The sequence below is a fragment of the Cyanistes caeruleus genome, chromosome 1 (genome assembly GCF_971803275.1).
Source record: "Cyanistes caeruleus chromosome 1, bCyaCae1.hap1.1, whole genome shotgun sequence".
In the NCBI taxonomy this organism is placed as follows: domain Eukaryota; kingdom Metazoa; phylum Chordata; class Aves; order Passeriformes; family Paridae; genus Cyanistes; species Cyanistes caeruleus.
In genome coordinates, this window is record NC_141701.1 from 92,671,727 (window position 1) to 92,695,799 (window position 24,073).

General features: G+C 36.2%; 1 protein-coding gene across 2 annotated transcripts in view; it reads left to right on the forward strand.

Annotated features, from left to right (window-relative positions):
- The window catches only part of CDKAL1 (CDKAL1 threonylcarbamoyladenosine tRNA methylthiotransferase), a 377,626-nt gene that overhangs the window by 272,689 nt on the left and 80,864 nt on the right, over positions 1-24,073 (forward strand). For both annotated transcript variants that reach the window (XM_086842602.1, XM_023919638.2), the window contains exons 12-13: positions 1,037-1,217; positions 17,213-17,275. In XM_086842602.1, coding sequence (XP_086698728.1) covers positions 1,037-1,217; positions 17,213-17,275 — 244 coding nt within the window. The remainder of the gene's footprint in view (positions 1-1,036; positions 1,218-17,212; positions 17,276-24,073) is intronic.

Genomic DNA, 24,073 nt, shown 5'->3' on the forward strand with positions numbered 1-24,073 from the left:
TTCTCCATAAGTCATATTTTCTCCTGTTTATCATTGTTACTGGCAGTGTGGGGTGAACTGTGCATTGTGGAAACAGTCTCATCTGTGTCAGGAGGGAGCACTGAGCACTCTGTGTTTCTGCCTCTCTCCAGAGATTAATGCTAATCATTATTCCCACTGTATGCAAAGCTCAGACTGGGTGCAAGCCTTGACAGCTGCTCCGATATCTACTGGGGAAAGTGTTCATGGCATGTTCCCACCATGTCCAAGACTGTGACAGTGGCACTATTTCAACTGAAACCCCCTAACTTCACCCTCTGCTGTGCATCCTTCTGTGTCTGTGGGCTGTCTCTGTCAGCTGTGCTGCCCTTACCTGATGTGTGTAAGGGTTCTGCATATTCAGTCCAAGGGGAACAGTTAGGGAATGTTGACCTTGCTTAAATAACAAGAGAACTCACTGCCCGTTCATTTGTGAACTTAAGTATTTTGTTTTTTTTAAGTATTTTTTGTTTAAAGCAAGGCATAGGCTGATGTTTTAGAATACCGAGTTAAAAATTAACTTGTGACTAAAGATGTATTTTTGGCTCCTAAGCTGATTTTGCTCAAATTTGCTGGGTGATATGACATGCCAGTCCCCTCTTTGAGATATCCTGTTCTACTTCAATAGCAGGATTATAGAACATTAAATAGCTGATATTTTCTAGTGACTGAGTCTCAAAAGGTTTACATTTTATGGATTAAGCAATCAGAATTCAAGAAATAGGAAGGTCTGCTGATTACCTCTAATTTTGGTTGAAGGAAGGGTTGATCCAGATGTTTTTACAATTCTTTCACAATCTTAGTCCAGTATTTGCTGCAATGTCTTCTATTACTTGTGCACTTGGCTGAGCAACAGATTCATTTCTCATTACCAAACAATGGTGTTATTTTTTATTTCCCCAAGTTCCTTGTAGGTCTCAATTTCTGTAGATAAAGTTGATGTTTATATGTACCACTAGCTTTTAAGTACATCTAGTACATGTCCTCAGTTAAGTATTTCTTTCTACTTCCTTTACAGAGTGCCTGGAATAACAATTGCTACAGACATAATTTGTGGTTTTCCAGGAGAGACAGATGAAGATTTTCAAGAAACTATGAAACTTGTAGAACTTTACAGGTTTCCAAGCTTGTTTATTAATCAGTTCTACCCACGTCCAGGAACCCCAGCTGCAAAAATGCCTCAAGTTCCAGCTGCAGTGGTAAGATCCATTTTCAGATGCCTTTAATAAAGCATGTACATGAAAACGTACATTTTCTACAGAGCTGTGCCACATTCAAATGAAGGATTTTTTCAGTCCAGTAAGGGAAATGATGCTAGCTAGACCACTAAATGTGTTTTCATATATAAATGACTGATCATATTGTAAGGAAGGGTAAAGCAGTGGTTATACTGAAGATCTTGTCTGCTTTTTATCAAGTTTGGGGTGAATGACTACCAAGAGTAGTAGCTGATTGATTACACATAGTATTTTTTTCTATTTTAAGACTTCTGGGACTCCAGCATTCTCAAGCTTATTGTGAATAATTATGCAAAGTATTAATAACAGTGAGAGTCTCTGATTTATTTGTCAAATATTAAATTTAAAAGCTACTTCTTCTTGAGACTCTCCTTACGCACTGCTCATTTACTTCCTTCAGCCTGGAAGTTAAAGGCCATTGCATCTAATCTCCCTCCCTCCCTCCCTCCCTCCCTGCCTGCCTGCCTGCCTCCCTGCCTACCTTCCTGCCTTCTTTCCTGCCTTCCTGCCTGCCTTCCTGCCTGCCTTCCTGTTCCTATAGAGAAGATACATGGCTGCAAACTATATCTTGCTTGATATAAATAACTATTTATAAGTAATAAATAGCAGTCATATCAGAAGGCATGGTTTGGTTTATTTCAAGAAAATTGAATTTCTTATTTTTGTAAACTGAATCTCAAAACAGGAAAGTATATAAGATTGATGCCTTTAGTAATTCCATTCAACTCATTATTTTATCATTTTTATGGACATAAATAACATTTATATTTCCTTCCAATGTAAGAATAAAAGTTAGCCGGCAATGTAAATCAATTTAAATAAAAACCTATTTATTTCAATTTATGTATCCTGGTACACCAACATGAAGTCAAATAATATACCGGGACTTGTATCCCTTTGCTTATATATCTGAAAGCTAAACAAAGTATCTCTGTTTACTCCCAGTATATACACGAATTCCATAGGATGTGTCAGCTGCTGGAGACATAAAATGAGATTGTATCTGGTTTCTTCAGTTTATTGTTTAGTGTAGTGCAGCTTGGGCAATGACTGTTCATTTATTATAGACTATCTCAGAATTGGTAATTGTAAGTTTTCAAATATAAATACCTGCTGTTGAAGTGGTCTCCTTAGTATAACCAACTCACATGGTTGCATTATTTGTCTTACTCTTGAATGCTTTTTAGATACTTTAATAAATGAAAAAAAGTTTAGAAATGTAGTTTTTGGAAGGTATGAAGTATAAAAGTCAAAACATTGCTTTGTGTTTTGGGTTTGTATTCATATACACAAGTTCTTAAGCATGCTATTTTCACAGGAGGTGCAGAGAGCTTAAGTTAATTTACCCACTTCTGTTTAACTGGGGGCTTATGGGAAGACAGTCTGTGAAGAGATAAATTATTAAAAGAACATTGACTGTTCTGTAGTTAGAAGTATTACTTGGAAAATGGTAATTGTCAATTTAACCCAGTTTCACATTCTTTCTTCTTATTTGTAGCACTAGTACTTACTGCTTTCAGTGAATTAGAACCTTCAAAGAAGATGGGGCCTCTAATCCAGGGCTGATGAAAATCTGTAATTAATAGATTTTGTTTCTCTTTTTTCTTTTTTTTCCCCCCTGTAGTCCTTCAAAAATCCTGTGTTATGAGATCCTTTGTTCTTTTATCTCTTAGTAGAAATGAAGAGCAACTAGTCAAACAGAGCAGGAAGAGCTTGTGCTAATCTCCTATGTTTTATATTCACATTACTTCTAGACAGCAGCTGATGATCTTTCCTGCATTTCCAGAAATGGACAGGCATTTAATTTGTCATTCCTTGCTTAGAGTAACATACGTTTCTCTGCTAGGAAAAGGAAGTAGCACACAACCATCCACATTATGCACTCTGACCCTTTCATCCTTTAATGAAATATTATCCATGTTAATGAATTCATGTTACTGCATTTGCATTGGGTAAGAAATGGCACATGCACTGCCATACAGCTGGTCTGTGCAAGTGTCTCAGTGTGCATTAGATCACCAGTCTGAACTTGCGAGCTTGGTGCTTCCACATGATGTTTGTAACAGTATCCTCTGCAGTGGATCTGTTGGTAGCATTTCTTTATGAGAAAAGAATTTTGTCTGTACTGTTTAAGAACAGATGCTGAATCAGTGAGCAAGTTATTTGACGACTTTTATTTTTCTTTTCTTCTTTGTTACTTTTTCCTGAAGACTGAATGCATTTGCTACGTTATTTCAGCTTTTAAATACCTCTGCAATGGACAAATCCGTTGCTAATTGCAAACTGCTCCACTTTAGCGAGTCCTTCTTCAGCAACTCTGATTCAGGATGGCCTTGGTGATTCTGCCCAAGTATCACAGCTGCAATAATAACATACTTGTCATGTCAGTTCCTTTAAGATTACCTTTTTTTGGAAGACCTTACCACTTCTAGAGACAAGCTATAGAATATGAAGCATAGTAATATTTAGTACTTTTATATTTTTAGTGTATTGGTTGGATTATGATCTTAAATATAATTGCCTTTTGGGAGAAAATCCTCATTTGAGCTTATCTTAATTGAAGAAACAATCAGTAGGTCAACATGGAATCATCCCTTCACATAGATAATTTATCATTGAAAGCCTTACAGGCACCAGTATTTTGCTAAAAGGGCAGATGACACTAATCCAGGTGGACAGTTCTGCCACCATAAATTCAGAAAAGACAGCTAAGGCTGCAGGCCTTTCTTATTTCTCCTGGAGAAAAAAATGTCCATGGAGAATCAGACATCTGTCTGAATGGTCTCATCATTTCATAACTATCAATTAGATTATGCTTACCATAAATACTCTCTCCAGTTTAGAGAAAAGTTAAAACAAACCTAGGCATGATTTTTTTTTTTTTTTTAATAAGCAATTACAGTAATGCTGAGTCATGTGCCTGGAAAATGAGCCAAGCTGTTGTCCAGAACTTAAACGCTACCCAATTTTTTTTCTTTGCCTTTGTCCTGATTTTATCCACTTTCTCCTAAATGCACCGTTTCAGAGATGAGTCTGGATGCTCCTTAGTGGGTAGAAAATTCTCACTCTGAAGTGTGTTAATGATAAAATGCTACTTTGTGTATTGTTATTTCTGCTATTGTTATTATGTATCTGAATTACTCCATTTCCTTACTGTGTTTGCTTTTGTGTAAGTGTTAGTGTTGGTAACTGTGTAACTCAAATTACAGATTCTAGTTAAACTAATAATAACCAATGTAAGAGAACATGATTCAGATGTGTCTGGTATGGGAATATAGGAACTCATATTTAATTGCATTGCAAAGGATCAGAATAATTCGAAGTGTGAATTATTATTACTATTAATTTTATTATCTAAAATTAAGAGTGTGTAATACCTTATGTTTTTGATAATTTCTCTGGTCTTTATTTTTTCAAGTCCCCACTCATGTGGGGACTTGAATGATTCTTTTCTCTGTCCTCATTATTTAGTCCATCACAATTTCTGAAACATTAGGGAAGATTATCATCTCAGAATCAACTTGACTTCTGTCACTTGGAAATTACATGAGGAAATAGCCATTTTGAAAATAAGGATCATAACAAGGTACAATTAGGTTCATCTCTACTGAGAATAGGAGATGGCAGCTGTTTTGAGAGCAGTAATGTGACTGCAGCTTCATGATTACACTGTTATCAACTGCAGTATGGATTCTAATTTTTCTGTATATATTTTCAGTAGTGTAAGAAATTTGGTTTCAATTATATATTCACTTTCTTTTTCCTTCTCCCTTTCTTTATATCACCAGATAATTACATTGCTTCAAGCTAGAAAATTTTGTCAGTCAACTATTGAACATTTCCTTTAATTCCTCTGAAGTGTCTCATTAATTTTTTTCTCTCTGTATTAGTTGTATTAAGCATGATGCTTGCTATACTGAAGTGAATAACCAATTTACAAACTTCGTAACTGTCCTGGTTTTGGCTGGAATAGAGTTGATTTTCTTCCTAGGAGCTGGTATGGTGCTGTGTTCTGGATTTAATATGAGAATCACGTTGATACCACTACATGCTATTTCTAGTTGTTGTTAAGTAATGTTTAGCAAGTCGAAAACTTCTCAGCTTCTTGTGCCCAGCCAGCAAGAAAGCTGGAGGGGCACAAGAATCTGGGAGGCTGCTCAGCTGGGACAATTGCCCCAAGCTGGCCACAGGGATATTCCATAGCATGTGGTGTCATGCTGAGTATACAGAGCTGGCCAGAGGCAGCTGCTGCAGCTGCTCAGTCACCCTGAAGAGTTGGAAAACTAACACACTGTTAGTACACTCACCATTATTAGGAGAAATAAATATCAGTGATCAGACCTTGTATCCCACTCCATTTAATCAAACCATCACTTAGATCTGTTCCCATATTTCCCAATTACAGGAGCAGTACATAATACACTAAGAGATTTTTTTTCCATAAGAACAGCATAATACAATATACACCTCAGTGCTGTCCGCCAGACAAGTTGTATTTGATCATCTCTGTGGGAGGAGAAATTTTGTGGCCTTTATTCTATAATGGCTACTTATTTTTCTTAGACTGCTTTACTTTTACTTCCCTCTAGGAGGTCTCCAAGCAGTTTCATGACACCCTTTCAAAACAGAGTGGCTGCAGATCCACCATATCACTCTTTGATTAGAATTCTGCAAGGCACTAAAAATAGGCATTCTTGAGTGCCACTAGATACAGTGTGATGTTTAATTCCTCCTTTGCTGTGTGGATGGATGTAGGTTTTGTAGTTCTGAATCTCTGCACACACAGTTGAATCTTCCATGGAAACTCATGTGCTCTTCCTTTTCAAAATACATGATTATCCAAATGTTGCCAAACTGTCCCAGCCTCACTGAAAAATAACCACTCCTGCATCAGACAGTGTAGCTGTCCTCTGCTTCAGAAATTTTAACTTCAGGTAGCTGGACAGCAAATGGAATAGCATTGCTTGTGCAAGGGACACCTTTAGCACGTTTAGAGCTCTAATGGAAAGGAGCACAAGCAGGCTGGTAAGCTACCTGCTTAGCAGACAGTGAGGAAGGATGACAATTGAGGACTGCTCTTGCTTTTGAGCATATATTTCAGACTTTAGTGGGTGGTGATGGTGCAGAAGGTGCCTGGGGAGGCCAGAGTCAGAGCTAAAGCAAGGAAAGAATTCGTCTGCTGTCCAATATGGATTTAGAAATAACTTGGTAAGGTTTCATGTACTCTGTGATAAATGACACAGCCAATGGCACTGTTAAGCACTTGAAGATTGAGAGAGTGCAGCTTTGGGTGGACTTGATTAGTTACTGTGATTTAAATGTCCAGAAAGGAAGGTACCAAATCTTTTCTAGTTCTCACAGATGCAGCAGAATCAGTAATACTTCTTGCCTCAGATTAATGGTGGCCAGTCCAAAGATCATGCATTGGGATTATGTAGGGATATTCTTCTAAAATTGAAGAGGAATGTTGTGGAGATCATAAGGTGGAAGAAAAGGAAGTAGAAAAAGAAACAGTGCCACTTATTCAGCAGTACTGTTACTCCAGTCCATTGTCACTGACTATGAGCTTCCCTGCTAAGTGCTGTGCATAAATGGTATTACTTGTCCAGGGAATTGGATGCAGCTGTGATAACTGCTTCTGGTGTATCAAAGGCTCTTGGCCCTTGACACATATCTCCCCTCCCCAGAACATGCAGTAATGCATGGTGTAACATGCAGAATGTTCTTCATGTGTAAGAGAAGCCAAGACTGATGTCTGAGTTTGACTGCTGAACCTCTCTACCAGTTTGTTTTTCAGCACTATACTTTTATTGGCTTTTTGCTCTTCTGCTAGAACAAAGACCTGAGTGAAGATTTTCATGACAACTTTGGGACCAGGGAATTAAAAATGTGAAGGCTGGAGGGGAATGTAGACCATGAAGGAAAAAACAATATATGATTCTTCATATTTTTCACTGTAACTGAACTACTGTAATCTTCCAAGTTTGCATTTCCTGGCAAGTTGCTTAATAGTTTTATTTACATCATGCTCCTTTATGATTTTTATGAAAAAAACTGCAGAAAGCCATACAAACCACAGATAGCTATGAATTCTCTCACAAAACCAAACAAACCCAGTTATTCTTTGATGGGTTTTATTTTGATTGGTGTGTCTGTTGGTTAGTGCCATATCAATGTCAGTTCCTTGTTACCTTCTAGATGCTTAGAAGTAGTTTTGCATTATTCCCTCACTGGTTTTTTTTTTCAGGGACTATATAAACTGATTGACTTATGAAAGCCTGCTTCCTCCTTTTGCTCTGTTTTAAAGATGGCCAAAATATCTGACTACTTTTATGCTGCATCTGTAAATCTACCCCAGTGCTCACCATCCAGCATGTAGCCAAAACTGCGGGTTTTTGCAATGAATTCAAAGGAGCGTAATTACCTGTGAATAGGGGGTTTGTGGTTAGACAAAACTACTAAACAGAATTTTACAAATGTTTAAAGACCATTTTATTTTAGAGCTAGAATCAGCTCAAGTTCAAACCACTTAGTTATTTTACCAGGCGCTGAAATGAAAATCTGGTTTTGTTGTTGTGGGAGGCAGTTGAGCTGGTAGGTTTTAAACCAGGTCAAACCCTTTTTGAGACCTATAAATGATCTGCCTATGGAGCTGCTGAAAAATCAGTTCATAGCTGAATCTGGGGAATGAGTTAAATTGTACAGTAACAGCTGGACAGTTCAGAGTCAGACCCCTGAGAAAGAACGAAAGTATTTTTACTCTAGCCTGGAGCTCTGGCTCTTAAATCTTACACTGAGTAGAACAGAAGTCTTGTGCTTTCAAGTAGCAAAACTGTGTTGCTTGAGAAAACAAGTCAAAATTCAAAGTGAGATGTGAGATTGGAAATACTTTTAGAAAACCAGCTTAGTTGGTGTTCTATTTTTTTTTAATTTTGGGGGATTTTTTACAACAGAAACTGGCTGGAATGAAAATTACCAGCAGCTTTCTCATAAACTTTATACAAATCCAAGTTGAAAATTAGAGCATCTTAAAGTAAAGTACAACTATATAACAAAATCTAGGCCATGTTGTTAAGAAAAATAATTTGAAAATAAAATATGGAGGAAGAGGTAGAGTTCTTCCTAAACTTCAGTCCAGAAATAGTTACAGAATTTGCAAGAATTATGAAGCTGCTGTTAACATCATATAACTTTGTGGACTGATGCTTGCAGCCATGTGCAGAACATATGTTGTATTAAAAAATTGTTTTGGAAAGTGTAGTTCTCCAAGATTTGTAGTGGCCATGAGTATTCATTACCCATCTTCCTTCCCTGTGAGTCTTTCTGAACACCCTGATGGGATTGTGAGATTCTTAGTTGCAAGGAAACTGAAATAACATCAGTAATTTTGAACACCACATACTCCTGTGCTGAACAGAAGGAATGGAAGATACGTTCAGAAAAAAGGTAGTGTAGCCTTTGATTTTAAGAGAGAAAATAGTTCTATCTTCAATCTACTCTTTATTCTTCTGTCCTGTTCATTGGCTTATAATGAAGTGGAGGAACCACGGAAGAAGTTTTAACTGTGCCTTTTTGTAATTCATTGTAATTTTTGCTTGAATTACATTTAGGTAAGTTGTGTAAAACTGAAAAAAGAAAAATCCATTTTTTAATTTGGAATTTCAATTCACTTTATAAGCCAGACTGCACAGAACTAAAAACAGTGCCAGCAGCTGTAGTAATTGATAATAACTTATTCCCTGAAACTGGATATAGGCATCAGAACAGAAAATTTTCAAAATTCCAGACTTCTTCGAATGAGAACAGGGTTTAGGTGTAATACTTTGTGACTTAACACAGAGAGCAAATTAATTTGTATCATGGAGGCAACTAAGCTTGTCCATCATTTGCAAATAATGTAACATTTATGATGGCCCATGCAAAGTTCTTTGGAATGAAAGGACACTGAAATATCCTGAGGTAGGTTCTTGGTGACCCTTTCTTGAACTTAATCTGTCATTGATAATGTAAGTACACTCTCTCAAAGCTGTCAGAGTCGATCAGGTCAGTTTGGAACTCATATCTTCTGCTGTTTTCATTGCTGCACCTGTGGTCATTGGGCTAAAAATCTTGGAACCTGGAATTCCTGAAAACCTGGAAGTAGAGTGAAGAACTGAGTAATTGATGAAAATAAAACAGTGAGAACAGTTCTTGTGTGTCTAGGGAGTTTGTGTGTTGTAGGTATGCACACGTGTGGTCTCTCTCACAGCAAGCACTTGAGCATTGCTCCTCACAGTTTGTACCACACTGTGCCCTCTCCAGCACTTCTCTTTCTGTTCTTCTTGCAAGGCTGGACAACTTGGTGCTTTCAAGGCTGATGTGTGTGGTAAAGCACACAGATACTTCACCAGATCATAAAAAGGAAAAGAGTTCCCTGCTGACAGGTCTGTTTTGAGCTTATGTATGTTCTGGGCTTAACATTTATATAGATACATATACACAGATATTTTAAAATTACATTTCATTATGAAGATGTAGTTTGCAGTTCATTCTGGTTCATATTACTGTGTAACTGACTGCAATAACTATACATATTCAAAAACAGTCTATGCCTTGCGACCAATCACTTTATTTCTGATTTAGTGTCAATCTGATTTGAAATATGTCTGATACCCCAGGCCAGGATTCAGCTAAATATTTTGTTCTACAAATTGTTTTTGACCTAAGCAATCTTCCTAATCAGTTATAATGGCATTCTTAGGAAATATCCACCTCATACAGACTGAATTTCTACATGAATTTCAAATTAAAAAATCTATCTGAAGTGAGAGCAGTTTACAAACTATACCAAATTTATGGACCCTCAAAATGGAAAGGTGCTGAGGACTTTTTCTGAAATTAAGACTTGCTTTGTAAAAGTCTTCAGAATAAATTTTGCATCATTTATAGAACCATAGAATTGTAGAATATCCGGAGTTGGAAATTCATTAAGTCCAACTCCTGATCCTGTGCAGAACATCACAAGAATCACACCCAGTGCCCGAGAGCATTGCCTGGATGCATCTTGCACTTTGTCAGATTTGGTGCTGTGACCCTGTGGCCCTGGGGAGCCTGTTGCAGTGCCCAGCCACCCTCTGGGTGAAGAATCTTCTCCTGATATATAATCTAAACCTCCCCTGGTTCAGTATCATTTCCTTAAGTCCTGTCATTGTCACCACAGAGAAGAAATCAGTGTCTGCCCCTCCTCTTCCCCTCACAAGGAAGTTGTGAGTGCAGTGAGGTCTCCCCTCAGTCTCCTCCAGGCTGAGCAGACCAAGTGACCTCAGCTGCTCCTCACACACTTCCCCTCAAGGCTCTTCACCATCCTCAAGGCCCTCCTTTGGACACACTAACAGTTTAATGTCTTCTTCTCATAGTGGCACCCAGAACTGCCCCCAGCACTGGAGGTGAGGTCACCCCAGAGCAGAGTGGGACATTCCCTTCCCGTGCCTGGCTGTGATGCTGTGCCTGATGTCCCCCAGGACAGGGCTGGCCCTCCTGGCTGCAGGGCACTGCTGGCTCCTCTTCAACTTGCCATGGACCAGGACCCCCAGGTTCACTTTTCTGTGGTGCTGCTTTCCAGCATCTCATTCTTTAATCTGTCGGTACATCCAGGGTTGCTCCATCCCAGGTGCAGAATCCAGCACTTTGCTCATGTTAAATTTCATACGACTGGTGATTGCCTGTCTCTCTAATAAAAAGTGACAGGAAAAATAAGCATTAATCATAAGATAAATTAAAATATCTCAAATTTACCAGGAGGAATGAAGTTCAACAATATTTGTAAAATAATATGAGTTTGAAGTGTATGTATTACATAGCTAATATATGGGACGTGGGAAGGAGGAAATTACTATGCACATGATTTAATTGAAAATGTATCCTTCAACAAATTATTTTCAGATAGGTTGACAGATGTTCTTATGAAGATCCTATGCTGTTTTTTGCAAATGTGTGTAGTTTTCCATAAATCAGAATCTCTACATAAAATAAAATAAACCATAATCATTTGTGTTGCTGTAATCCTGAAGACAGTATTCCTCTGTTTGCAGTCATTTTCTAGCATTAATGATGAGTAAAGCTGTGTGAAGCTTTATATATTTTGCTCTTTCAGACAATAAACACATTACATGGAGTCATATAACCATGCTCTTTTTTGTTGTTTTTTTTTTAAAGATTCATTGTGTAAAAAAAGTATACAAGATATGAATTATGTCTATAGTTGTGTTGTTAATTGGAGCTGGAAAAAAAACCCACTGTCCCTGTAACATTGAGGTGAACTGCTGAATAACACACTATACACTAAATGATATTTTCCATATACAGATCAAAAATTATTGGAAAGTTACATCTTAAAGCAAGTTGAATATATGTGTGGGTCAGTAGTTGAAGTAGAACAGTGAGTCTATTTTAACATAGTAATTTAGGTAGGTTAGGTCAAAAAGACTAGCTACTCCCCAGATTATTTTGTAAGCTTAGTTATAGATGGGATCAGAAAGACAAGAATATTGTCAGTAGAGGTGAGTTAGCGATAGGAAGCAGAGCTTGTCAGGCCTGTATTGTCATTTCTGTTCTTTCAGACCTTACAGGGCATGGATGCAAGTGCAGAATGAACACCAGGTATGATTTTATCAAGAAATCTGTCTGGGGCACAAGGTTTTTTTCAGAATAATTTCTAAGAGGGTGATGCATTGAATAACTGAGGTCAAAGAGAATGGTTCAGTGGTTTTTGATCACTTTTTTAAAAGCTGTTTTTCAGACCAGAAAGCAATCTGCAAACTTTGATAACATGGTGGTTCCAGTGACTTGGCTCATATCTCTGTTGTGGTTATAAGTACATAGATTTATGACTTTATGGATTGAATCTCTGGGCAAAGCTTTTAAATGTACCTTGGTTGGACTAGCTGCTATCTCCCTCTCTGGTGCTTTGCCAAGTAATTCTGTGGAGATTAAAGTTAGTCCAGTGGGTGTCTTTGGGTAGGGTGCTACCTACTTAATTCTAATTTATAAGAGTTCTGTGCTTGGAACTGCCCAAGACATTTGCAGTTTTGAGATCACAGATGTACCATAAGGGAAAATAAGGACAAAGCATTTTTACTGATCAGAAAATCTGAAGTCGGAGAATGCCGTAACACAAACCATTTATAGAAAGCGCTGTTTCAGAGGAGAAAGATCCAATCTCATGGTTTTGCAAGTGTCTGTTCTGGAGCCTCTGTGCTTTCAGTTATACTGAGGAGGAAAACTGTAAAAATACATGCAAAACTGCTTAATTTTTCTCCCAAAGTGTATCAGAAGTGTAGTTAAATTTTTCCTTGACTTGCTAAGTTTTATATGATTTTAAATTGAGTGATTCATTAGATACTACAGAAGAAGATAATGTGGTTTTCCAGACTTGTTTGAAAGAAAAGCTCAATATTGCTATTGGTTGTTAGCATGCTCAAGGATGGGGGTGGGTTTATAAACTCTAAATCAAATAAAGTTCCTGTGGCAAAATAAAATGTTTTTTTAATTCTGATCAGCAGTATGTAAAACAGAAATGGGGGAGATGATTGGTAGGTGAGGGAACAGAACTGAAATAAAGACATTAATCTGATTGCTTTGACACATGTTATTATTCACTGTACTCATGAAGGAAAAAAAGAGTATTTGAATAGAAACAGATACATGTTCTTGTTACTGAAGGCAGTCCTGTATATTGGAATGACTTTAAATCATGGGAGCAAGTAAAGAAAGGCAAGAGAATTTTGCTGGCCATATATTGATGCTGAGACTTTCAATGGAACTGCTGGAATCTGCAGGTCTGTCACAGTATTAGGCTGGAATTATTAAGAACTTTGAAGGTGAAAATAGGCTTTCTAACAGTGAAAAAGGAGTCTAAAGAAAAGCAGTAATATCTTCATATTTGGAGTAATTTTGTCCCTTTTATTCCTAGATGAAAATCTGACAATATTCCATTTAAGTAGCTTCTAAGTGATCTATAATATAAATACCTCAGTGATATTGTAGTTCTCCTTCACAATAAACCTTGTAGACCTATGACACTATGCTTGAAAAGAAACAAACAAATTTGGGGCTACATTAAAATCATCTGAAAGACAGGTAATTATCACCTGAATATGAAAAGAGGATCACGAGATAAGTGCAATATACATGTGTGAGCCTATAATGCTTAGCATTTGTTATAACTATTCCATTTATAAAATTATTCTTTCTGAATAAAAATTTATAATTTATTTTCTTTATAAAAATTTATTATGATGATACCCCTACTTTTACTGTATTTCCACACCATTATTTCAAAAAAATTAAAAAAAAAAAAAAAAATCTAAGGTAGTAAGCACAAAATTCTATGCTGGTTTACTTGTGCAGAAAATATTTTAAACAGTTTTAGATTCCTTCTATACTACAGTGTTTGTTGTGGTTTTTTGTTGGTTGGTTGATTTTTTTTACATTCTGTTTTTCTTTAAGTTATATTTCATGATTAAAACTAGCATAATAATCCACTGTATAGTCCATATAAAGCATTAGAAAAAGTTACATTATTCCTAAAAATCAATGCATGAGAAAAAGAGTAAAAACACCAAGGTCACTAGCTCAGCTTTATTGGTATATACTTCCAGACTGTTGTCAAAGGAACCTTAATTGTTACTATACCTTAAACATATAATATGTATATTGGATGACAAGTATCCTTTAATAAATCTCAATAATCAAAAATCTGAGGCCCAGTAAAATGAGAGAGAGAAACGAAATAAATAGAGAAAAGTGTGTGTTACTTGCATTGCATATCAGCTTGCAGGATGGGGGAAATAATGAAATTGTGGTAATGTGTTGTTTCCTCTCTAACATTGTATGTTCTGTCCTAAGAAATGTCATTAGTTGATACTGGTTTCTGGTTCTTATTTTTATAAATATCTTGGACACTACCTGTTTTTTCAGAAGAAGTTAATTACTAAGGTGTATTTTAGCAACAAGCTTGAAATAACTCAGAAAAAGTATTGATTTATTTAAGGAAAACCTTCCATCCTGGCATACTTATCTGTACAAGCATATCTGGTTTTACAGTATTTAACTAAGTCCTGCAGCAGGATTTTAATTCATTCTTCATCAGATCTTCACATACTTTTCCTGCTAAAAGTGTCTACTTTTTATCTTCTATATAATGTGGCATTTTTATGACTTTTTAAAACAAAACTGAAAATTTGTTTTTGCAGTCATATGCATGTATTTTTTTGGTGACTGACATCAGTATGGGATCCAAATTTCTTTCTCTATCTTATCTCTCTGAACTTGTTTCTTTAAGTGCTGCAAACTAAGGACTATCTATCACTCTATGGCAAGCCTGAGAGAAGTACAGGAATAAGCTGAGTCTGATGTTGCTGTCAGACTCCTGGAAGGTCTTTTCATGCTAATTTGGAAAGAAAATAGAAATTTTTTCAGAAGGAATTAGAATATTTCCTCTGTAGGTCTGTGAGCGTGTTTGAAAGCAAGAGTGCTGCTGCACGTGGAACAATATGGTAAGAATGTACATTTGCCTAAGTTCAGAGAGGGTTTTTGAGTGGCTTTTTAGAATGTGATTTTGGCAGTATTACTGGTACAGAACAAAGGACTGGAGTATCAGAACATGAAAGAGAAAGAGTGGGGAAAAAAAGTTTTTATATTGGTAAAGGGTACTTTATATATTAAAGGGTACTTGAAAGGGATGTTGGATTCAGCTGAAGGAACATAAAGAGGGGTATGAAGCTATGTTAAGGGAAGAAATTCTGAGTAGATGAGTGTAAATAGGTAGTTTAGGAACTGAAATAGTCTACTGGAGGTGATAAAGGAGAAGGAGCTTTTGGACTCCTCATTTTCCACTGTTACATCTAGACACGGAGAGGGCTGCTTTACCTTCTGCTCTGTACTGCATAGAGGTAAGCTGCGAACCATGCTGCTTCTTTATTTCAAAAACTTATTATTCATACCCTGTGACTCAATGCCAGCTGTAGGAGTTGAAGGGATTACCATTGGAGCAGCATGAATTTCTGAAGTCCTGTGTCTTGTGTTTTGAAACACATCTTTCTGGTTTTTAGAGATCGGAGTTAAACTGCACTTTTTTGTTGTAGAAAGACAGAAATTATCACTAAGCAGCCTTAACTGTGTGCTTCTGGCATTTTTATCTCTATATACTCAGATTCTGTACAAAGCAGTCAAATGCTGTTTAGATTTAGCTCAGCTAAGCATATGAGGCATCCTGGGATTTTTGGGACATTTCTTCATCTGCATCTTGAGAAGTTTCATTTCATGACTTTCTCTGTTAGAAATTTCCAGCATTTTCCCAGTTTTAGTGAGAGTTTTGGTTTTGTAGAAAATAAAAAGCTTTGTGGAAATGTAGGAAAGAAACTATAATTTTCTATAATAATAAAAGAAGACTGTGTTAGTGTGTTGTGTAAGGGAAGCTATCTTCAGTCTTCGTCTAGCTGAGTGTAACAAGCATTTTGGCAACAGTCTGAGGGTGCAAGGTCAGTGGTTTTCTGTCATACCATTTTACTGAGTGTTATTAAAGTAATTGTAGTCTAAATGAATACAAGATAAATAGTCTTCAGTAACTATGGGGAAGACTTGGACTTTTTCTGGATTTTGTAGGGTTTTCTTCCTAGAAAGAAAGATTAATGGGGTTTCCATAATCCAAACTCAAGTGGTTTTGTCGTCTTCTTGCATGATCCTACATTAAATTAAGTTTTTTCAAGCAATCTTTTAGTAATCATTTTCATATCTCTCTTTAATTTATTATCATATCTCTTCAAATAATTTTTATAGTATTTTAAGTACTTTGACTGTCTGCAGCTGTACTATCAGGAAAGAAGTCATTGTAAGATGCTTAACATTTCAGTGAAAATAAAAACTGTGTAAAGACAGAAAATACATAGTTCATGTTACATGATAAAAAATTACTAAATTGCCCTATAGTTTCCAGAAGTTAAAAGAAATGCTGGAGTCATGTATCTGTCTATTTAGTTCCCAGCATGCTGGAAACAGATATTTCCAGCATAGCTGGAAAACTACTTTCACAGAAACAATGGCTAAATAAGACACTGGTACAGACTATAAGCAAGGAGTTCTTGCAGTTTTCTCCTCTTAACACATCTTCCAAAATGCATTGCTTTGCCTTCCCCAGCTATGAGATAAGTAAACATTGATTTTGACATAATGAAACTTCGAACCGATTTGTGACTCATCCCTGCATTAAAGACAAAGGGTGTTTTTCTCCTCTCCCTGCCCACTCTCCATAGGATAAAGCTGAGGAATTCTATTTAACATCAGCTGAAATCACTGAAAGCTCTTTGACTAAATTCAGTAGGAGCTGGATCAAGCAGGTTTTGTCTTTGAACTATGCACTAAAGAGAAGAAGTTCTTTTTCTCCTTTGCCTTGGCATTAAATGACATATCACCTGTTAATTGTCTACAATCAAGGCAATGAGAATATTGGCTTCAAAAGAAATCAACAAATAATATATGATTCTTCTTCAAACTGACTTCCTTTACACCTAATCTCCTATAAGGCAATACTGCATGTACATGCTAGAATAGTAGACAAGTCTTTGCAAGATTGTAACCTGATCTCTCAGTTTTGTTATTGTTTTCTAAAATATTATTTATGATATATTGTGCAAAGATTAAACCTAATCTTAATTGTTTACACATTCCACTGATGTTCCACAGATTCATGTTTATTATTTATTAAGGATAGTTTCCTTAATATTGTTAATATATATGTTAGTTATTTCCTGTAATATATAATATCTTTAATCTGTATACACTGCTCTTCATACCTACAGTTTCATTACCAATGTGGGGAGAGAATGTGTTTGTACCTGCATACCACTTTTTTAATCAGTAGCTTCTCTTTTCTTCTGTAACTTTTCTAATATGGCTGATTTATTAATATTCCTTTACAGAAAAAGCAGAGAACAAAGGATCTCTCCCAGCTGTTTCATTCATACAATCCATATGATCATAAGGTAAGAAAAAAATATGCTATGTTTATTGTTAAGAAAAATTCCAAACATTTGTGGTAACTATATTTCTTGTTTAATGCAAAATTGAGAAGAAATTATAAAATTGAAAGCAGTGAGCATGTTACTTACATTCTGCTGTCACATACATGTTTCTGTTTCTTTAAGCTTGAAGAGGTGCATTTTCAGATTTGTGAAACCAATGACTCGCATTAACCTCACAGAACTATAATTTATAGACTGGCACTAAATCTCGCAAAGCGACCACATGTGGTATTGGATTCCCCTCTTTTCTTCCTTTCTGTTTAGGAGCTGCTACCCTAGAGTATGTTGCTTAGCCTGTTGTGTCAATTAGGCCCTGAGATACATGATACTAATGAATTATCTATTGATCACAGAAGCATCATTGGAGGAGGCTGCTGTGTGAACAGCCTGGTGGTTGGCTGGGGGAAGAAGTAGAAACACACATCATTATAACTTGGTCCTTTTTTGTAATGTCTGGGGAAATAGAAAGGACCTTTCTCATTGCAATGTGAAATTGAAAAAAAAAAAAAAAAGTAAAGTTGTTACAAGAAGATTTTGGAGAACCAGGAGGCAGAGATCACAGTATTTCTGTGCTATAAATATGTCATGAGTTCTTCTAGACCTTATGCAAAAGAGAGCATTAAGTAGCAGATTGAAGAGAAGTTAAGGTTTTAAATATTTTCATGGAGTTCTTCCTATTTTTAATGCCTCTGTGGGCATATTCTTTTAACAAGTGCACAAAAAACCTTTAAAAGTTTGTCAGCAGTATGAAATGTCTGTTGCTTCTGTTTTGTGAAGTGTGAGTGATTTTGCAAGTATCCATTAAAAAAAAGAAAGATTTGAAACATTTCTGTTGTTCTTCTAGTTGTTTAGACTTTTCAAAGGAAAGTTCTGAACTCTCTTCTTTTCCTGGCTGTGTACCAAATACATTGGAAAAAACAGCTAGGTTTTATTTTTGGGAGAAGAAGGTGGCAGAAATCTGTATGTGCATCTATCACTTTGTATGAACACATGCACATATATGAAATATATGTGTAACTACACATAACTCAATGAGAAATACAGTGTATAAATTAATGGATTAAATTTATCAGGCAGTTTGTTGCTGTGAGAGTTCTGTAGTTATCAGCCACTTGAAAATTTAGCTTAAAAAAACATTGTAAAACAGCAGTTATAGAATATAACTTCAATAATTAAACTTAACTTTAAGTTAAATTAATCTCTGCTTAGTACTTTTTTTATGAATAGCCTCACATTTTTTACAAAGATTGGTAAAGCTGGTATTAATGGCCTGTGAAAATGGCCTTAATGGAGAAACATGAAGAATTAAGAAAACTAGTGTGATAAGATTTTGAATGGGATTGTTGCTTTTTTGAATTTGAAGCATTTTAAGGTAAATGTAATAGCAAGTCAGTTAAGATCTAATAAAGAGATGCAACTGATGAACGAGAAATTTTGATGTTCCACTTCATGTCTTAATTCTCCTGTACAAAACACTTTTATTCATAGTACAAGGAAATTTTATTATTCTTTTATTGTCACTTTTAATGGAACTTGGCCATTTATAACTCCTGCTGTCTTCCTGCTCATATCCTTTGTGGCATTATATCAAAGTATTCTCAAATTATTTTGGCTGCAGTTGTGAGGAGTTCTGCACTCTTTGCAAATTAGTCATCAGGCAATGTGAAATTGAATATAAATGCTTAAATATATTTGCTTTTGATCCTTGTTTTAGGACCTTTAATATATTATTAAAAGTAGCACAATTGTTTGAAGGGTGATATTTGTACCTCTACTCCTTTGTTGTTTCCAAGCACATTCTGTGTGTTTATCTGAGAGTACAAGTGCAGGGGAAAGAACAAGTAAAAGTTTTTGTTAAAGTTATGGCCTTTCCTTATTTTCCATTTGACAGTGAAGGTTTCTTTCCTAACTACTTCCTATTTGTAGGCTGCAACAACAAGCTCTCTGCAGATTTCTTGCTCTGTGCTTTTATTTTCCATCTCAGCTTCCAATTTCACAAGTGTTGCAGTCTAGGGGAGGGCTTTTAATTTTTGTATTAAATCTAACATTAGTTGGGAATGCAGTTATTTCTAGTGGAGATGTGTATTAGCTTTGCTCTAGTTCTGTTTTTGGTTTTTTGTTATTTACATCGCCAAAGAATTTGAGGGCAGGGCAGGTGCACATTGTTTGCTATTTTGTAGATAATTTTAAGGAAGTGTAAAAAGGAGATTTCATGATGGGTTTGTGAAAGCATTGGTGATACAGGTTCATGGCATGAGTGATTTGAATTAGTGGATTCCAGGATTATTACTTTGCTGATTAAAACATTTTTCTCTGAGAACCTTTTTAAAATAGATAGAAGAAAAACTTAAGGGTAAATTGGTGCTTAGTAGTAGTAGTAGTTAAAACAGATCTGAAAATCTCATGAACTACAGTGGTTGAAACAGGAATTACTACAAAGATTTGATAGTACTTCATCTTTTTATGGTGGGATATCTCATAGATGGAGAAAAATCAATGAGAAAATCAAAAAGCATTCATTCTTCCATGCTTGTGTTTCAGTCACTGAAGCAGAAAGTAATGTTTTGATGAAGCAGCTGTACTAACCTCACTAACCTTGTTACTATTTATGCATGGTCAGGAAAGGGATAGCTCTTAGAAACAGTAACTCTTCCCCTGAAAATGTTACCTCAATATGTATTTGCCCATGTAGTGTAACTTAGAGCATCCTGAAAGACATATAAATGTTTGTGGTTCTTCATTCCTAGATGAAAACCCGGTGCTTTTATAAAGATGGCAACAAGGATTTACTTTTCCTTCCACTTCCAGGTGTTGAGTCTTATCTTTTATCTAATGAGGCCTTAATTCAGCTGCAGAAGAGGCAGGGCTTTCAAATTCCTCCTGCAGAAGGGATGGGAAAGTAGGAGATACTCTGCTGATATCAGGGGAGAATTAGCTGAGCTCCTGTATTCTTTAATGCCTAAACAAGTTTAAATTACCATCTAATTGCCCTTCTCATTGTTCAGATTAAACCATTCAACAACAAATCTCAAAAATTGCCCATTGGTTATATACTTGTCCTATCCAGGCAGATTTGATCCTGCTCTCTTTAACCTAGTGTTACTATAGTGCTTTACATAGCCTCTGACTACAGAACCTGCAGGTCTTTCACATACTGTGCCACAGACAAAGCTCATTTTAGCTCCAGTCTTGAATGCCTAGCAAATATACTGAATTCTTGGTGTCAGACACATACAAAGAGCTCCATTTTCTCAATTTTCTCTTTTGTTGTTAAACTAAGTATCTTCTAAAATTCATTATTTTCAAAACTACATAATTGCTTAGGAAATGCTGAGCAGTATCTCGTTCCAGGTGTGTGGTTACCATTTGTTCAAACTTATTTCAGTCAGCATGTGTAAAAATACATAGCACTTTGTAAATGAAGCCATTCCTCATACTGAAATACTTGATTTTTTGTGTTTATGTAGAGGAGAAATGTGTTTTGTCTGGCTTTCTTGAGAGTCAAGTGGTAATTGCTGTGTAACTTTTCTCTAGATAGCAATTGAACAACACTTCCAGTTTTATGTACAGTTAGTAATTTTCTAGGACCATCAGAAAAAGATGATAAAATTGTCATCCTCATAAAGCTGTACCAGCAACAGCTTTAGTGTTTTAAAATGTAAAAGAAGATAATTGAGGAGCTGTATTCTGGCCAGTTTCTATGAGCTCATTTAATAAAAGATTGTTTGCACACAAGTAATTTCTGCTGAATGTTTTTTGTGTGTACGCTGTGAGGTTTCACTTTTCACACAAAAAGAATTTTATTCTGTCTGCAGTAGATGTTTAGCTCACAAATAATGGAATTGGAGCTCTCTCCTAAACGACCCTTGCTCTTCAAAATTTGTGACCCATTTTTTTTTAAAGCTGTTAAAGTAGTTGTTATAATAGTTTACCTAGTTATAAAGCAACAGGTTTTGTAACTTAATAGGAGTTTCAGGGTTCAGTTTGCACTTAATGGCCAAATTCAGAAGGGCAGAGCCCTAGTTCCATTTTTGTCAGATGAGTTCAAATATTCAGTCTAGCCCTGGAATAGTTGTTTAAAACTATAATCCTCAATTTTTGCTCTTCAAAATAACGTTTTTACATATTGTAAGCACAGTGTATCAGAACTACTACACATTTTGCTGCTTTGCCTTCTTGGGAGGATACCCAGGGTTACCTTAGGGCATGTCCATACATGTCTCTGGCAGCATGGGGCTGTTACAGTGAGAAATCCCATGAGACTCGTGCTTAGAACTCAGCTCCTTATTTGTTTCTGCCTTTTGCAACCTGAATCTCTTGCTGTACAATAAGGCATGATCTATGAAAAAATAAGATCATGTCTTATAGCTTTAGAGATTTATTTAAGCATGTACTGTGTCCAGCCCAGTAAGAAATAAAGTCAACGTTCATGTGATTTGAAAAGAGTTTATTGGGAGATTTTTCTCCCAAACTGAAGGTGTGCTCAGGATCAAAAAAAATAGTTGCTATTTCAAAATATGCTGTAATTGATGCAATTCTGCTAAAATAATTGTAAAATCTTTAAGCCTCATGCTTCTAATATTCTTTGTTAACATGTTCTGGCAATGTTAAAACACTCAAAAGAGCAAAATCCCCTAGACAATGCCTGTGTGTTTGGCAAGTTCTATGGACCATTGTATTGCGATACACAATTAAGTGACAAAAAATATTTTTTGGGTTTTTTTTTTTTGTTTGCTTGTTTGGTTGTTTTTTTTGTCAGCTCTTAGCCTCACAAGCAGTTTTGGTAAGCAAGGAGTTATGTCCTGTTGTCTTTGATAAGGGTAGGTACATGCATAACTCACTCAAGGAACATTAATAACAAGATTATGTACAAGGTACTAATGGCTGCTGCCACTTAGAGACCTATGATGTTTTGAAACAATTATTTCAATAGTACACAGACCCTATTTTTAATGGAAAATGAATAATCTATTGTTAGTTTCCTTAAACTGAGGTTTCTTTTGCTGAATTCTTTAGCTCTCTTGTACAGTTCACACTTTTTCAGAATTTTTCCAAAAATTTCAAAAATTTTCAAAAATTTTCACAAAGCTACCATGCATTGAAAGAGGCTGTAGGTAATGAGGGGGTGAAACTGTTCTCACAGTGAAACAGACAGGGGTCACTATGAAACAGGTGGGATTCTGACACTGCCTTAAGAAGCATATCGGTATGCTCTAAGTGGTTTTCATTGACAATAACACAACATATTAATTGTAGCAATGCCCAAGGCTGTGGCATTGTCTAGGAATCATCATTGGCACCTGTGTGAAACATAAAATATTGAAAAGCAAGTGTAAAATGCCAGGTGAAGAGTGAGGGTTTGGAGTCAGCTGGCTTTTGATAAAAAAAAAAAAAACCCTGTTAAGTCCTGCATTCCTTCCACCTCTGTGCTGCTCTGGTGGCCTCTGGGAACAATAGGCTGTGGCAGGGGAATGGAGGGTGTGGTGGTGGCACTGAGAACCAGCAAAATTGTCTTCACCAAGATGAGGACTCTAGTTCAACAGCAGAAACAGGGGGAAATGGGAATTCAATCACTGAAGTTAGGACCAGTTTTCCTTCTGATAAGCTGCTTTCTTTAATTTTTCTCCTATGTACAGGAACTCCTTCACAATAAGCCAATATGAGCAAAAGAAATTCTGATATCTATTGGAAGAAACCACTCTAACTAAAATGCCTGATGTTAGCTGACTTTATAATGGTGGACATCACCACACTACTCTTGTTAATTAAGTCCTAAGACTGTTTTTTTGAAGATGTGTCTGCACTGTGGGACAATGTGTTTCATAAGAAGACACGTAAATTGACATGTTGGGCACTTGTAGAGTTGGAAGTGTTGCTGTGAGAGTAGCTGGTGAAGGACTAAAATGTAATTGCAGCACTACACATGTGGCAGATGAGATTAACATCATTCTGTGTTCATAGTTCCAAATCTCTCAGACTTTGACATCTTGTGTGTATCTCTAAAAGCTACTGGCATTAGGAATTGGTTTGTTTACATGTAAGGCATGACATTAGCATGTTTCTGTAAATCAAGTTTGGATAATTTTTGGAGGCTGGAAATGGGAAATTACAGAACTGTTGAAAACAGCAAGCAATTCTCACTGTTTTTCATAAGGATAGTAATGTTTCTTAGTTATTGTGTTTTGTAAGATGTGTGATGGAAGTACTGTGAAGGTGTAGGTTTTACTTTTGAGCCAAAACAAAAGAAAGCAGTTTCGCAGTACTCTGACAGTCTTCAGATTTTTTTGGTAATTACTTGGGTATATGATGCTGGAAAATAACAAAAATCCCTTTAACCTGCTTTCCATTTATTCCAGGAACATCATTGTACTAAATTGTAAGGCAACTGTGAGGTTGCAATGCCTGTGATATAAGCCATGATCTGAATTTTCTAAAGGAGGTGCTCTGAATTGTTGTTTTGCAAGATGAAAAGGTTTTTTTAGGTTATTGCTGAAAAGGGCCACAGCCTTTTGCTATCTTCTGCCTTGCAATAGATTTTGGGTTTAATTTAATATCTCAGATGTAAGATATGACCGCTTTTCATGGAAATACTCTTATTGTAACCTACATCCATTCTTCTCTGTTCCCTCCTCTCATGTTCAGAGCTGCTTTTTGGAGGAGGTTACATAAAGCTGTTTTGTGCTCTTGATACGATGTGAGGCTTCAAAGAAGACTACTGAAAGAGAAAAGCAATTTCTATTTGGAAGAGCCATGCAGTGG